At 45.6% G+C, this 17,197-nt stretch overlaps 1 protein-coding gene across 3 annotated transcripts in view; it reads left to right on the top strand.

The window, feature by feature from the left end:
• The first annotated feature begins 6,081 nt into the window (after positions 1–6,081).
• The window catches only part of naf1 (nuclear assembly factor 1 homolog (S. cerevisiae)), a 30,436-nt gene continuing 19,320 nt past the window's right edge, over positions 6,082–17,197 (top strand). Inside the window, exons 1-9 of one of the 3 annotated variants that reach the window (XM_060046760.1) lie at positions 6,082–6,240; positions 6,574–7,186; positions 7,725–7,842; positions 7,943–8,036; positions 10,163–10,245; positions 11,269–11,429; positions 11,917–11,968; positions 12,415–12,499; positions 14,884–15,091. In XM_060046760.1, coding sequence (XP_059902743.1) covers positions 6,579–7,186; positions 7,725–7,842; positions 7,943–8,036; positions 10,163–10,245; positions 11,269–11,429; positions 11,917–11,968; positions 12,415–12,499; positions 14,884–15,077 — 1,395 coding nt within the window. In that variant the 5' untranslated portion in view covers positions 6,082–6,240; positions 6,574–6,578 and the 3' untranslated portion in view covers positions 15,078–15,091. Of the gene's footprint in view, positions 6,241–6,573; positions 7,187–7,724; positions 7,843–7,942; positions 8,037–10,162; positions 10,246–11,268; positions 11,430–11,916; positions 11,969–12,414; positions 12,500–13,668; positions 14,430–14,883; positions 15,092–17,197 lie in introns of those variants that run through there. The other 2 variants (XM_060046759.1, XM_060046761.1) reach the window with 2 other exon arrangements.

Genomic DNA, 17,197 nt, shown 5'->3' with positions numbered 1-17,197 from the left:
TGTGTTGGTTTTTAAAACCCGAAACAGAAAAACAAATAGGGCCTACAAAAATAGATACATTTATATAGGCTACACCAGAAGGCAGAACGCAGCGAAGAAAAAAAGAGCCAACCACCTAAACCAGCAATAGACTGTCTAATTATATTTAGCCTTAGTTATGGCCGCACTTGAACCTTATGGTGATTTTATTCCTGAACTATTTGACACTGGAAAGACACGATGCGATCAGTACCGCTCTAAAGCATTCTGGTGCCCCGAAGTACTCCGTTATGATGGTGAGGAGGTTCTGTGTGGAGCACAACCTTCGAAGAAGAAATCTAGTTTCGCCGGCTCCCATGGGAAACAATAAAGCTGCCCATTGTAGAATGCGAGAGACTCGATGGAACGTTTGAAACGTCTTTATATGTATATGTATTATTTATTTTTTAACAACCTCTTGCCTACAGAGCAAGCGTCTCTATCGATTGGGCCACGGCCACGGTGACCACACTGTAGGAACTGGATTTACTAATATATATCGATATGACGCTACAACTAACAACAAATGAGAGGAGAACTCCTCAAAGCAGATCTGTGCTAAACTGATTTGGTCTGCTTGTCTTGTTCAGCGATTGGGCGCAAACACTTCAAATGCATTGGCTGAGAGAAAAGAAGGGCAGAGATTATTAGCATACTAGAGAGACGTCGTATTTTACGGCGTTGTGATGTGCAGAAAAGCGCCGTATTTTACGCGCGGTTTGATGTTCAAAACGGCGCTTTTTATGCACGGTCTTGAAAGGCTTAATTGCGGCGTATAAAGCGGCGCATTTTGCGCATGACGGCGTAAAATACGGCGTTTTTCTACATTTTACGGCGTAATGAAGGTGATACGCGTCTAAATGATGCCGTTTTCTGGCGGGGATGGCTTGCCATAGAACAGTGCTCGGGCAACGACTGATGACGTTTCACGAGTCCACGAGCATGCACAAGTACGCGAATTGCCGTTTCTCAATTCCTAGCACGCGTACTACGGACTCGATGACTTGCAAGCACGTACTTGGCAAGTCCGTACTTCAAGCAGACTTGCGAGCACGCGAGTACGTACCTGCAATTGGAACAGCAGCGGACTCGATGACGTCACCACCTCTGCTCGTCCGTTAACTGTACTACGGCCTCATTTAGGCACATACCGTATTGGTCCGAATATAAGACGACCCTGATTATAAGACAACCCCCCGTTTTTCAACACAAACATTTAGAAAAAAAGATTTGCAGACCAGATTTGCAGAACAAAGAACAGTGAATTAAACACTTGTTATATCAATGACAATAATAATAATGCCAGTAAAGGCCACGGCACTTTCAAGGCAAAATATGTACAGTATGATTCAAAATTAATACATTGGGAAAAATTTTAAATAACATAGAAAAATACAGGCCACATATTTAACTAAACTTAACCAAAATTCGCCAAACTTCTCCTCCGATCTCTCTCTATCGCTCACACACGTCCTCTGCCCCGCTGTGTTTGCTCTCGCTGTCATCGCTCCCCAGCTGCTCCGCTTCCACCGGCACCGCCCAAAGCGCGTTTTCTCTGACGTTTTCAAAAACTCTCCGGTCAACCTCACTGAAACGGCCACTTTGAGGATCACGGTAGGATTTGCGCTGACTGTTGACGTCTTTGAGACGTTATTTTGGTGCTCGCCATCTTCTTACGTTACACTCCGTGACCCCAAACATCTTGGCAGCTTGGCAGTTGTTACTTGACTCTGCCTTATTGACGACCATTATTTTAAAATTGGCATCATAGCTCCTCCGCTGTTGTTGATTGACCTGACCCACTTTTGAGCCACTTGTCTCTAATGGTCAGCCTGTCTTTAAACACCGGTAACGGTCTGGTTGTTAAGGACGCTGGACTACTTCTTCCCGGAACCAATTTCTGGCGCAACCTGCGGCCGCGAATGTGTATTGACATTTAAAGGGAGAGGCGAAGAAGAGAAACTGCGCTCTGAATACTAGACCCCGAATATAATGCCCCATTTCCACTGCAGGGTGCGGAACGGATCGGATCGCAAAGGTGCGGGTCGGGTCGCGTTTCCACCGCCAAAAGTGGGCGTGACCCGGACTTTGCCGTACCCGTTCCGGCCCCATTCTCGGGACTCCTCCGTTGCGGTACCCAAAACGAGACCAGACGCCTGAAAGGGTCCCGTGAAATTCTAGCTACACCCCCCCTCCGTTGATTGGTCGACAGAATCGTCACTTCCGGGTGACGCGGGGATAAAAACAAACAAACAAACAGTAGCCTCGAGGTATTATTCTTTACAATTAACATGTCGCGTAAAAAGCTTGCTTGGGCGAACAAGGAGGTGGAGACGCTCGTCTGCATTCTTGGGGAGGAAGACGTTGTTTACGATGTTTACGTAGCTGCCGCGGCGATCGACATCCGGGCTACCACCAAGGGTACTGTCGGCAGTGGAAACGCGACCTCGGAACTGAGCTGGGCTATACCGCCCCCTCCCTACCGCACCTTTGCGATCCGATCCGTTCCGCACCCTGCAGTGGAAATGGGGCATAAGACGACCCGACTTTTTCGGACCTATTTCGATTGGAAAAAAGGCCGTCTTATATTCGGACCAATACGGTACTACTACTGAACAATATAAACAAATGATATAAAACAAAATCCCAGCCTCTTTCATTTTCAAATAGTATGTAAATATTCGGAATGAATAAAAATTGAAAAGATATGCGTGTCCTGTCATGTGTATAAGCTATACACACACGACTTTATATATATATATATATTATCTTATATTATTATTATATTATATAAATATATATATAAGTTAACAGTAACTTAAGCTACAGTTGTGCGTCTTCTCCATATTGTCCGCCATCGTACTGCTGCGAGTGCGAAATGCATCCTGGGATTTATAGCGATTGCAAGCACACACGAGCCACCGCATGCTTGGTGAAACGGCGAGATCGAGCACGCATCAAGAACACTTCCGGGTTTTACGACAGTACTCGCTTGATGCGTGCTTCAAATTGGAACAGTGCTCGGGCAACGACTGATGACGTTTCACGAGTCCACGAGCACACGAGCACGCACAAGTACGCGAATTGAGAAACGGTGTAAGTACCATATTGGCTCGGCTACCAGATCGGCTCGGGGTCCGTCGTCTGCTGATTACGTCACACAATACGCTATCTACAGCAATAAGGTATTTTATGGCTTAAATTAAAGAGCCTGTAATGATCTTTCATTTTGAACATAGACCATTCCCAACCTATCTGTATGGATAGTTTTCTTCTAAAAACAAAACATCCCTCGGAATCATCTTGGCTGTTAAGATAAGCCGTCCGTGTTGCCAGATTGGGCACATTTTCAGCCTGATTTGGCTACTTTGAATCACGTTAGGCTGAAAAAACACAAACCGAAACTAGACAGACCTACTCGCGCTCACACATGTGCTCGCTGTGGTTGCTATGACGACAGCCAGAGCTACAGCACAAAACAGCCAATCACAACTGTCCCTTAGCAGCCAATCACAATGTAGCCTACGCCCATTGAAGCGTACAGCCAATGATATTGTGTAACGTAATCAGCAGACGACGGACCCCGAGCCGATCTGGTAGCCGAGCCAATATGGCACTTACAACGGCTATTGACTCGGCCGCCAGATCGACGCGGGGTCCTGCGCTTACAGATGACGTATCGACACTTGACGTATCTACACAAGCCAACAGACAAACCCGGGCTGTTTCCCAAAGTGAAGGCTGCAGCCTTGCTAGGACGCGTCCTTGCTAGTCGCGTCCTATGGAGATGAGACTAGAGTGCTAGATCGAGTGCTTCTCCTAGCGTTTGTAACGTCGGACTTTGGGAACGACTTGGTAGTGTGGAAGCGCTTCCGCTTTTAAATACTGCGTGTCCGCTTGTAAACACATGTGCGCTTATGAATAAAACATGGCAGCAATCAAGCTGATCGATATTTATTTGACTTTTGTCTGTTATGAATGCGGTCATGTCTCCTTCGCATGGAGCCTCTTTGGGGAAGTCACAAAAGCTTTGTTGTGGTTGATCGAATTGTCTTTATTAAAAGGAAAATCCATTCAATTTTTATAAAACTAAGTGAAATTGTCTGAGAACTTAATTCATGCATCACATTTACAGTAGGCCTACGGTTGATTACTATTATGCAGGGGGAAAAAGACAAAGAAAGAGATGATAAACGTGTATTTATTTATTTAACTGATCTGATTCATTCATTCATATATGCCTACAATCTACCAGTGCTTTGAACACAAGTATATCATATGAAATACAATTAAATACGTTCATTAAAAATTACAAACATTGCAAATGATCGGTTGTGCATTAATTGTACAACATTGGATAGTGGCACTATCCCTTCCACCGGTAAACAAATGTTTGTGCGCCACCCTAAGGCACACAAAAGCCTCCGTTTGCTGGGCTGACCCTAAAAAAAAACGATTCAACACAAACATAAATATGTATACATAAATAATGTAATCTTGTCCTCATCCTCTCATCGTCATCCGCTTATCCGGGGTCGGGTCGCGGGGGGAGCAGCTCAAGCAGGGGGCCCCAGACTTCCCTTTCCCGGGCCACATTGACCAGCTCTGACGGGGGGATCCCGAGGCGTTCCCAGGCCAGTGTTGAGATATAATCTCTCCACCTAGTCCTGGGTCTTCCCCGAGGTCTCCTCCCCACTGGACGTGCCTGAAACACCTCCCAAGGAAGGCGCCCAGTGGGCATCCTTACCAGATGCCCGAACCACCTCAGCTGACTCCTTTCTAAGTAAAGGAGCAGCGGCTCTAATCCGAGTTCCTCACGGATGGCTGAGCTTCTCACCCTATCCCTAAGGGAGACGCCAGCCACCCTTCTGAGAAAACTCATCTCGGCCGCTTGTACCCGCGAGTAAATTTACATTGGTGACAGTGGTGTTTAACACCAGCTACGTCCATGCAAAATATAGTAACGTATCATTAAGTTGCAAAAACGTTTGAAAAGTGGCACAGGTCTTTAGGCTTGATTATTTGCATTAACATGATGAATCTATAAAAAGCAATACGGCACAAAATATTTCTGAAAACTAATATAACTTCACTTCGTTTGAACGTGTACTGCTCTGCCATTTTCAAGAACCCGCCCAGTGAACGCAGAGGATTGTGGGTAGTTTTGGCTCGTCTAGGATGCAGCGATGCATCCTTGAAAAATCTCGGAATTCTCAAAAACAAAGGACGCAAAAATGGAGCGGCTTTCGAGTGTCCTCAACATTGGAACAGTGCTTGTCGGCGTTCTATGACGTAGCGTCCTTAAAAGGGCGGCCGTTGAGCATGCTTCCTTGACATTGGGAAACAGCCCCGGAAGGGTTGTTTATAAACGGGGCTCAATCATGGACATAAAAAGAAGGCTCAATCCGTTTTAGTTTAGATTTCATTGAACGCAGCCCGTTCTTTCGCACAACAAAGCCATTGGAAACACGTCTATAAGTACTAATGAACGCATATGTAACCCAGTTCCTGTTAGGGACTCTTATTCTGAAGGAGGAGAACGGAAGTGTCTGAGTGTGGGTCGCTGTTTTGACTCCGTGTTGGGAGCGCTGGAAATAAAGTGGATCGCCCAGTTCAGTGAAGGGAGCAGGGGCGGCTGGTGAATTGTATTATAGGGGGGGCAGAAAGTTTGCAAACCAAACCCCTGTAGGGGGGTCTGGGGCCCTCCTCCCCCCGAAGATTTGTTTGTGTTTTTCATACAAAAACGAAGCATTCTGGTGCATTCTGACAAAATAATAAAAGCAAAATAGAACATTTTACTTTGAAATGTACTTTGGGCCGCGGTGCGAGGGCACCCCCTAGGTGCCCACTTGCCGTGTGAATGAGCAATCACGAAATGCTTGTCTTCCATATTTGAACTGTTTCACAAGAAATAAGTCAAATATAATAATGCATCACTGTGCAATGATGTAATGTTTGGAAAAAACATTTGGAGAGCATCTTTTGCACTAATATAAATTTGCCTTTGCACTCTCTACCTCCACTCTGCCGCCCTCTAGCGAAGACGACTGGAACTCCGTGAGCATGACACCGCCCATCAGATCTGCGCAAACCAGGAACAATACTACATAGCATAGCACATGTTTGAAGCTTGAAGCATCCGTGGCTGCAGGCTGTCTAGTTGCATGGCATGGACTTGAATTATAATCCGTTTACTAGTAGCGTCGGTGACAGGTCAAGCAGGTACGTAAACGCAAAACATACATACATTTGTCAACTCGGTTCAGTCTTTATTATTGGCGTACTATTGTACGTATAAAAAAACGAGTTTGAGAATGAAAATAAGTCCATACTACGAGCCATGCTGGTTTGTTTGGATGCATGAATCATTTCGATATTGCTCAATCCTGAGCTACATAATAGACCAAACATGCCAGTTCGAATATGTATTTAACTGATTGAAGGAAGTGGTCATTTGCCATGTCGTTCGCTTTGTTTTAAGTTAAACAACTCAAACTATGTATCTTGCGTTACGCGTGTCGTCTTGTTGATGCCGTGGGGTTCTGTGGTCTCCAGTCGAAATGGCCGGTAAGGACTCATCAGAGGTCGGAGAACAACCCACACAGCCCGCAGAGCAGCCCCCACGGCCCGCAGAGCAGCTCCCACAGACGGCAGAGCAGCTCCCACAGTCGGCAGAGCAGCTCCCACAGCTCGCCGAGCAGCTCCCACAGCTCGCCGAGCAGCTCCCACAGTCCGCCGAGGAGCTCCCACAGCTCGCCGAGCAGCTCCCACAGTCCGCAGAGCAGCTCCCACAGCTCGCCGAGCAGCTCCCACAGCTCGCCGAGCAGCTCCCACAGCTCGCCGAGCAGCTCCCACAGTCGGCAGAGCAGCTCCCACAGCTCACCGAGCAGCTCCCACAGTCCGCAGAGCAGCTCCAACAGCCCGCAGAGCTTGAGGAAGAGATGGACACCAAGGCATCAACGCAGTCGGAGACCCTCCACGCTGCTCATGGGAATACACACCCACCAAAAGAAGTGGACCCACAGCCCGCAGGGGAGTCCCAGGCTCCAGGGGAAGCCAGCGCCAAGGGGGACGTGTGTATGGACGTGTGTATGGACGGGGATCAGTGGACCGAGGACAGGCGGGCTGCCCCGGCGGGCCCTGGAGACGGTTCAGAGGACTCGGACAGGTAACTGGCTGTTTCACACATCGTTCTTGCTGTACAGTGTACATCGGGGTAACGTTGCGTTTAAGACTCATCTTTTATTGTCTTGATAAATAAAAACCCAAATTGGTAATCCTTCTTTGAGCCCCAAGGGAGGACCAAGTTTTCTAAACCATAAGCACATTCTGGACTAAAGTTATAGCCGCCTTGAAGATTGTGTACTATTCAATCAATTGTTTAGTAACTGTATCAGTGATTCTAGGCCGAAACATAAATTATCACATTCATCTGTTCTTTCCTCACGATCCACTAGCTGCCCGCCCCATATGCAGGACGTCAAAAAAAGGCAGCCTATGCTCCGAGATCGTAGACAAAAACAATACACCGAACCGACAAGGGTTAGGTGTTGTCAGGTTTTGCGCTGCGATCATGATAGTTTTTACGGGATGCACGAAACATGGAAGGGAGGTTTAGAATCTCGCTTCAGATACCAACAGAAGTGACGTCCCCCAACATCGCTAATACAACCTTTAAGACTGTTTTGTATGACTTTATTTTACAGCTCTTCCTCCTCGTCCTCCGCTGCCTCCCCTCCCTGTGTTCGGATGTTGGATGAGGAGGATGACGAAGGCTTTAGCCAACAGGCTCAAATCAAAACACGAGATGAGGTTCTGCTTGAGGTAAAAAAATATATATATATACAAACTGATTAATCGAAAACACTGAGCCTGTTATGTAATATCATTTTTAATCATTTTCTGTATGTGTGATCGTTCCTAGGAACTTCCAGCTGTGGAGGAACTGTGTGTGTCCTTACCAGAGTCTGCGGAAATCCAGCCAATCGGAACGGTCACCAGTGTTATTCAGCAGCTCAGTGAGTACACCGACTCGCCAGCCACCTCTCTACGTAACGCCAGCTCCCCCCTGTGCCTCCACGACAGGAGACATCGTGCCATCCTTTGGGATGCATAAAAACATATCCCTTATAGTGTTGTCAAAAATATCGCTTTTTCGATATATTCGAAATAAATCTCGCTTTCTACCCTCTTCTCTCGTACCCTAGCTGAGAGTTGATGTGTCCCTGAGCAAGACACTTAACCCTTTCGCCTTGCATGGTTGACTCTGCCGTCGGTGTGTCAATGTCACACCTGCAAACTTGTCGCTTTTTGGCGACAATCGCCATTGTCTTGGTCAATTGGGTCATTCACGTGAATCGCGTAGAACCGGATAGTTTTTTTGGGGGGGAGGGGGGTGCGGGGAAGGCTGTCCTTCATATGAAACATTATTGGATAATTGTTATAATTGACATTTCTCTGTGGCAATCGGAATCTCCGCACTTGCTTCAGAATCTTGAAGCACACGGCGCCAACTGAGCTCGCCTTTGGATGAGACGCCTGGCTACCGCGCGAGTCTGAAGGAAACTCTTCACGTCAATTGGATGAAGGGGCTTAGGCCTGCGGTATAAACGGTATAGAAAGTACCACAGTGTGAATTTGCGCTACGGTATGGATTTCGACGTTACCGTGTGACCGGTAGACAGTGTTGTGTGTGTAACGCGTAACAAAGTAAGTAATGCGTTAATACAGTAACCTTTAAAGTTACGCGCAACTTCTAAAAATATGGTAACGAAACATAGTTCCTTTTTCAATTCGGCGCCACGTTACTTTTCTCAGGGACAGATTTGACAGCGATACTGCCTTCTCGGGCAGTATGCTATTGCGCAAGCAGGCAGGCGCGCAGCAAGTACTCCTGCGTGCTCGCGTAATAGTCTCATTCCACACCGTACACAAACTTTGACGTACACAAACTATGCATGATAAACAAACAAACAAACTTCCCCCTTTTTTTTACCTTTGGTGTTTTTTGTCCTAAAAGTATGTATTGATTGCATTAAACCACCATAAACAGATAATCCAGTGTCTTAGCCCAATTTTTCTACTAAACATGGTGTTTAAATTCAATGACTAAGAAGGTTTCTGAGGAAATAGACAAGGTCCCCTTGCTGCCTTAAATCAGAACAAATGTTCTTCAGCGCCATCTGGTGGCCATATGGTGTATTTGCGAGTGTTTGGCTTTGTGTCATATTAAATATCTTTCGATAGGGGTCAAGTGTCAAAATTACCAGTCCCTGTTAGTGCTGAAAATAACCAACTGATAATTATTTCAGGTGAAAATGTAATCGTCAATTTATTCTCTGTTCTAGCTTTATCCACTCTAACTAATTAATTGACATTGAATATTCCACTTGAACAGCAACCTATCTTTAGGAACCAAGATGACATATTATGGCCCTTGTAGTTATGGGGATAAACTCTATTTATTTTTGGGATGTTTACCCTGTGGTATTGAAAAAGGTATCGATATTGTATTTCAAAGTTAGAAAATCAACTATCGTGATAACACTAATCCCCAATATGTTATCCACTATATTGATTATTAAGCTGAGAGAGGGCCATGAATTGTAGCGTTATCCTGGTCCACCCCAAGGCAACTTCTGTTCTTCCTGTATGTTGGTTTACAGCCCCTGTAGAAAGAGAAATTAAAACATAACAAGAAATACAATAAAGTCCTCTTCCAGACAGCAACGCTCGGCCTAGAGCGAAAATGGAAGCTGGACTTTATTGTGTGTCTTGTACACTCTTTGCCATTCCAATTGAGCCGCTGATAAAAACTTAAGCTCTGTGCTCATAAAAAAAACTTTGGTTTCTGGACAAACCATTAACCAAAACATGATGGAAACTTCCTCTTTGGGAAATTCCTCCATCTCTCACAAGTAAATCAATGCTAAATGCTACTGCGATTACACACGCGTTGGCGCATGTACTCGTGAGCTCCATTGTGTACTCGCGCGCTCCACTGTGTTCCCCTTGTGCGCTCCTCCGTTGACATGCATCTGACAGCGTAGTGTTGTCATGGGCGACACCACAGATCATCCGTCCATTTGATGTTGGGCCGTTACCCCCAACAAGTGGCTAAATCCTTTTTTTTTTTTATCATTAGTGATAGTCCAATCACTGAAGGGAACTCCTCCGTTGACGGAGGACAGCATCATCTTCACTTCGGACCGGCTGGCAGTAGGCAAGGTGAGCATCCCGCCGTGGGGGACACAGCATGGACACTGGGACTATAGAGTCTTGCCTCCATCTGTGAGGAATAGTGGTGCAACGGTTCACGGGTTTCCCGTGATCCGTACGGATCAACCATCACGGTTCGGGACGCAAGTGATCAGCGGAGCGGCTGATAAAAAAAAAAAAAAAAGTTGTGCGTTGACGTGATCAGCGCATGTTTAGAGGACAATTCTGGTATTAACAACATCATCAAGTATCGTAGCGAAATACAGTTTATGTTGTGTTTTATTTGGCGTTCCGTAAATCCCATTGAAACGTAAACCGGAACCGGACTTGTTTAGGTTTGGTTGTAGTCTTTTCGCTCTGTTCGCCGTATCAACAGTAGGGCTAGAACCGAGCGAAAAGACTACAACCCCCCTTGCAATGAGCAATGAGTCTCCCAACTGAAATCAATGGATTTACAAAATGCCAAATAACACACCACAGAAACTGTATTTCGCTACCAAACAAAAAAAAAAAAGTAGATAAGGATGTCTGCATTGCCTTGGGAGAGTGTAGACTCTAAACTCTCCCCAGGCAATGCAGACATCCTGAATTGTAAATCGAGGGTTAGGGATTATTTACTATCCTATCCATGATAAAAAAGAAGGAATAATGCCGCTCAGATTGCACATTTTTTAAATATTGACCATGCTTAAAGGAAGCAGGATTATTACCTAATTTTTCACTTTATTTTGTTTTTACACAGTTGACGATTTTATTTAAAGTCACATTTGTCTTGTTATCTTTATTGTTGTTGTTGATCCGACCCGTGACTCAAAAACCGTGACCCGAACCGTGAGCTTTGTGATCCGTTGCACCCCTAGTGAGGAATGTCCTCCGTTTACGTTGCATCACACAATAAGAAGACGCTGTTATCAAAATTGTCAAATGTCCTTTGTTTGGGTGTCACCAAATGAAAAGGTGAAAGTCTTGAGCCCTGTATAAGACCTGCATATTATCATCAGGCTAACTGCCTTGTGCTTTCCCCTTTCCCAGGTGTTTGAGGTGTTTGGCCCGGTCACCACTCCCTATTACGTGCTCCGCTTTAACTCTGAGGAAGAGATTGTTACAAAGGGGCTGGTGGTGGGCTGCACGGTCTTCTACACACCAGAACACAAAGAATACACCGGATACGTGCTCACCAAACACCTCCAAAAGTAAGCATAGGCCCTCAGACAACCACTCAATTTAACCTGAAGGGTACTTGAGATTTCTGCTGTTTCAATGGTCCAATCAGGGTTTCAGTTAGCCAGCATTAACCGGCCAATAGCTGACTAGAATTAAGATTGGCTGGTAAAAAATAAATCGTAACGCTTATCTTAATCTTGACCCTAACCCTTTCTCAGGGTGAATTGTCAGTGAATGTGTTGGTGCGTGGCTTACTGAATGCATCACTCCTCCTGCTCTACTGTCACACGCTCGCTGCTATTAAGAAGAAAACCTTGGGGCTGATAGGCTACAGGGGCTTTCACACTGAGACAAATTTTATATATCTGGTTTGGTTCGCTACAGTATCAATGTGATCCGACCCAGCAATAGGAAGCAAACCATTTTTTTATTAACACTTTTACAGCAAACTCTAAATAATTATAGTCAGCCAGGTATGCTGCAGCCTACGTGAACTTTTTTTTTTCTTTTTCTCAGTCTCAAAGGATCTGACGCGTCTTGGAAAAACGACCAGGAGCCCCCCCCAGAGGTACACACCAACACAGACGAGCTGTAGTCCCTGAACAGGACTCTGGTACCGGGTTGGCCTCCAGTCTATGGAGCTAACGCATAATGAGGGCACAGCCTCATACCTATTCACACCCTCCCATCTAGAACTAGGTCGAGTGCCCCCCCCCCCCCCCCCCCCCCCCTATTCTATGCAGTTGTCTGTCAGCTAACGGTCGATGGAAGTGCACATTAATTTTAGTCTTATTTTTCTCCCCCGAATAAACCGACCTGTCATCTTTGGGAATCGCAAACTTTCTTAAACCACCATTGATTTGCAAAAATAAATGTCCCAAACGTTAATGTTTTGAAGAACATCATGAAGAATACAGAGCTGTGCCTGGCTGAGGAACCTTTGATGCAGTGGAAATGCTCTTTCTGCCTCTGGTCTGCTCATCATATCTCTGTTGTGTTCTTCTCCCTTTGCAGTCCTTAGATTACAGTGACGATGAAGAGGAACAGGATGCTAAGAAAAAGAAAAGACAGGGCAGCAAGAAGAAGAAGAATGAAAACGGTGGGTTAGCACACGCACACACACACGCATAGCCACAACATTAAAGTACCTCCCAGATGTCGCTATATATTGGCAGTCTGATTCTTCATTGTGCATCCAGAAGGGAAGGTCCTTTGGTTAGCATTTGCTTTCTGTTAGCCGTCTCCATCGACTTGCAGAGTTACAGTAGCTCCTGTTCATTTGGAGGGATACACTTCAAATAACTTCAAATAAAATCTTTATTCCGATTGGAATAAAGATTTCCAATCGGTTCCAACTTTGTGCTCTTTTTCTGGTGCTGTGATTATTTGGTTCTATCTGGTGCACCGCTGACAAGTTAGCCTCCTCAGTGTAGACGACCCGACAGAAGCAGCTGATAATATAACTGACGGGTTACCCTCCTCAGTGTAGACGACCAGACAGAAGTTTTAAGTCCTGAATTCCAAGTCAAGTGGAGTCTTTTGTTGATGTTAATCAAGCACGTCTCAGGGTCTCTAGTCATGTGGTTTGAGTCCCCACCTCCACCTCATGTGCATACTGGCTCTCACAAGAGGATGCAGGTCCAAACAGACCACCTAATAATTCTGCTTTCACTTGGACATGGATTTTACCCACAAAAATGTACATATTTAAAACAGGGAAATTGCAAAAGGTATGCATCAAAATAATTTTCAAACCTGAAAAGGGGTTTCAAGAGAAAATATTTTATCAATGCCTGCGTCACAATTGTAAAAAATAAATCTATTTTGCATCCATGGTTTCTTCTATGTGATACCCCAGTAAAACACTTGATTGGTGAATAACATTCCATGGTCTGCATTACGTAAGGAATGAGCCACCCGATAATGGACTCTTGGGCAGGGATGCAGATGAGGGGAAGCTGCGCTTGCTTACCAACCTTGTCTCACAATTTCCACTAGTGGACCTCCCATCATGAGGATCACTGTGGTAGTAGAGGACTAACCACTAGTGGAGGACCTCCCATCATGGGGATCACTGGTTGTAGAGGACTAACCACTAGTGGAGGACCTCCCATCATGAGGATCACTGGTAGTAGAGGACTAACCACTAGTGGAGGACCTCCGATCATGGGGATCACTGGTAGTAGAGGACTAACCACTAGTGGACCTCCCATTATGAGGATCACTGGTAGTAGTAGAGGACTAACACATGTGATGCCCCTCCTCCAGAGACAAGCCACCAGGCCCACCGCGCTGTGGCCGCCGCACCCCAGGACCAGCAGCCAGGGCCCAACTACCGGCCCTTCCCTCAGAGGCCCCGCGGAGCAGCACCTCACCGCTACAGGCACCAGGGCCCCATGCATCCCCCCCGGGCCACGTACCAGCACCAACACCCCGGCCACCACCCCCACGCATATCCCCCTCCGCCCTGCCCCTACCCTCCCCCAATGGGGCCGTTCTCTCCGCATAACTACCCTCTCTACCCTCCTCCTCCTCACCACCAACACCTTCCTCCTCCTCACCACCACGCCTCCTCCGCCTACGGCCCTCCCCAGCTTCCCCCACCATGGCCCCTGGGTCTCCACGCGGGTCTCCACTTCCCTCCCCCGCCGCCTCCCCCTCCCCCTCCCCCCCACTGATTGAACAACAAGATGAACTCTTCTAGGTCACATGGACACCGTTAACCAGTGGCAAAAGATCTCGCTGGTTTTTCTTTTTTTCTATTATTTTTATTACGCTGGTCAATCCTGTCTCCTCATGTTAAAATATGAGCCGAATTTCATTGTAGTCTTCAGTTTCCAAGTAAAACGTTCCTAAATTCCACACGTTTCTGATTGAAGTTTAACAGAAAATGGCCTTGTTCGTCTTGAAGCCCTCATCTAAATTTATTTGTAGTGTTGAACCACAACCAAGAGAACCTCTTTTTATGGATGTGTATTTGTCTGAAAGGTGACCTTTCTCACAGTAAATAAATGTAATCTTCTATGAAATGTTGGTTCCTCTTTTGACACTTCCCATCCACTTTGTTGTTCCGTTTTTACATAACGTAATCTGTCAACCAAGTTGAGTGTAACCAAGGTGTTGTTACTCATCAACTAATATGCAGATGGAAGAGGATTCCCAGGCTGGGACATGGCAGGGAACGGGGGATGATTGGAGGGAGAAGGTTGTGGACATCTATGACAGCATCAATGCTAACACCACCGGACCCCCGGGCCTACGGAGACGAGCGAGACACGCACAAGTGACAGCCGCAGACATGGGCACAATATTCTTGTGAATAGTGATTTATTTATTATCTTCCTGATGCTGAATGGCATATAATGTTCTTGGACTCTTTGTCAACATGTGTATAACCCTCCCACTTTTAGGAAATGATTCATTATACCAGCCTGATTTAGGACATCAGCTGTTGTGTCCTGAAGTGTATCTGTTTGTGTGCAGCCCCTGCCAACCCTCAGAGTAAGAACTATCTGAACACCGCTGCTTGGTGTTTGGCCCTCCTGTGTCTGCTGCTTCTGGCTGGCCTCAAAGGTCTAGCCTTCCAATGCGAGTTCCTCACAACACATGTTTCTCAATGCGTTTGTTGCGAAAGTTCCTGTGTGTTTATGAAGACAATTGAACAGCATTGGTACTAAGCACTCTACATAAACCGCATTGTGTATTGCAGTTGATGTCAATCACTGATACAAGCCACAAGTCAATGCAATAATGTTTTGCTTCCATCTCTTTTGTTCAACCTGGTCTCACAGGAATCCGTGAAATGACTACGGACGCTTAACTCGAAATCCGTGGCCACATCACGGAAACACGCCTTTTTCCGTGATGTGGCCACGGATTTCGCGCCAATGCAAGTTAATGACACTGATGTTCCGTGGCTCCCACACGGATCCCGTTTCAACGAGCGAGTCGACCACGGGGTGTTAACTCAAAACCCGTGGTGGTCTCACTGAAACACTTGAATTTTCCTTGATGTGTCCACGGAAGTTGCTCCAATGCAAGTAAATGACACTGATATTCCGTGGCACACACAGATTCCCGTTCCAATCTGTGTGTGTGCCACAGTTGACCACGGCGGGGGCTTAACTCAAAATCCGTGGTGGTCTGACGGAATCACTTAAATCGTCCGTGATGTGGCCACGGAATTTGCTCCAAGGCAAGTAAATGACTGTTATTCCGTGGCTCACACACGGATCCCCGTTTCAACGAGCGAGTCGACCACGGGCGCTTAACTCAAAGTCCGTGGTGGTCTCACGGAATCACTTAAATTGTCTGATGTGGCCACGGAATTTGCTCCAAGGCAAGTAAATTACACTGTTATTCCGTGGCTCACACACGGATCCCAGTTGAAAGGAGCGAGTCGACCACGGGCGCTGAACTCACAGTCCGTGGTGGTCTCACAGAATCACTTAAATTGTCTGATGTGGCCTCGGAATTTGCTCCAATGCAAGTTAATGACACTGATATTCCTTGCGCTGGTACAGGGCACCCTCTTATGTAGGGGAGAGTGGGGTAAGTAGTGCCAATTTTTACTTAAAGTGCCCTTAAAGCAAGGGGATAACAGTAATACCTCCAACCAAGATATAAACATATAGTTTAGGATGTTGTGCATCCCTGGGAACAATTACTTTGGATATTAAACAAACTGTTTGAGAAATACAGCTTTAGAAAAAAAAAGTGTTTTTGTGGCACAACTTGCCCCCGGTATGGGGTAAATTGTGCCATTAGAGAGAATACACTGGGGTAAATTGTGCCATCGATAATTGAAGTAAAACAGATCATTTTAATCTGACAAATGATAATGCTATATAAAAGCAAGATTAATTCAATACAAATTACTTGTTTAGCTTTTATTTAAAGTTGTAACAACATCCAAGGCCACTTTTCTATAACAAGGCCTATACCGTCACATGAACACCTAATTTAGTCTTACACTGCACAGATCCAGCCTACTAGGCTTACAACTTAACATCCTACTTGTCAATGCAGCAGGGAAATATGAACTTCTGCTCCTTTCTGGCTGTAACACCATGTTTTGTGGTTCATTTTTCTTTAAACAAGGCTGCTCAGAAAAAAATGAGTGTAGCGCTTGTCTGGGGCCAGTACTGGAAAAAAGCACTAAATATCTACCTAGATTCGAAGGAGAGGCAGCCTAAGAACCAAATAGAACATGTTGTACAAATGACCAGTTTATTGCTTCACAATCGGTCATGCAAAAAACACAATATAAAGCGATGAATGCAACAACCACAATATAAATCAATGAAAAAAATAAAAAGAAGAGTTGATTGTTTGGAAATCGTCAATCCAAGATATTCCAAGATATAGTCCATTTATTCCAATGAAATGGGGTATGCTTGAAGGTTCCGCGAGTTCTGGGTCCTTATGTGTACTGTATCTCTATCTTACTACCTGTACCTGACGGGCAGGACTGGGGTCTGATGTCTTCTTGATAAGCAAATCAGGTTCGTTCCGGATCATACAGTTGGCCACACTGCATCCACGATCCGGGTTTAGCTCGCCATCTCAGCATTCAGATTCACCGGGTTCTGATTCTTCTAGTCTGCACATAAAACCAATCTACACAAAGTGCAGAATAATCAGTGTCTGCTTTCTAAATCTATTTCTTACATGAAATCTCATTAACTTATTTTCTACATGTGTAACCATTACCTGGATGCACTCAGATTACATTGAGACGATATAACAACATAACAGTAACCACTAGTATTACTCACTTGCTTAGAAGCTTTCATTT

This window comes from Gadus macrocephalus, chromosome 3 (assembly GCF_031168955.1).
Source record: "Gadus macrocephalus chromosome 3, ASM3116895v1".
Taxonomy (NCBI): domain Eukaryota; kingdom Metazoa; phylum Chordata; class Actinopteri; order Gadiformes; family Gadidae; genus Gadus; species Gadus macrocephalus.
This window is presented reverse-complemented; position numbering and strand designations above follow the sequence as displayed.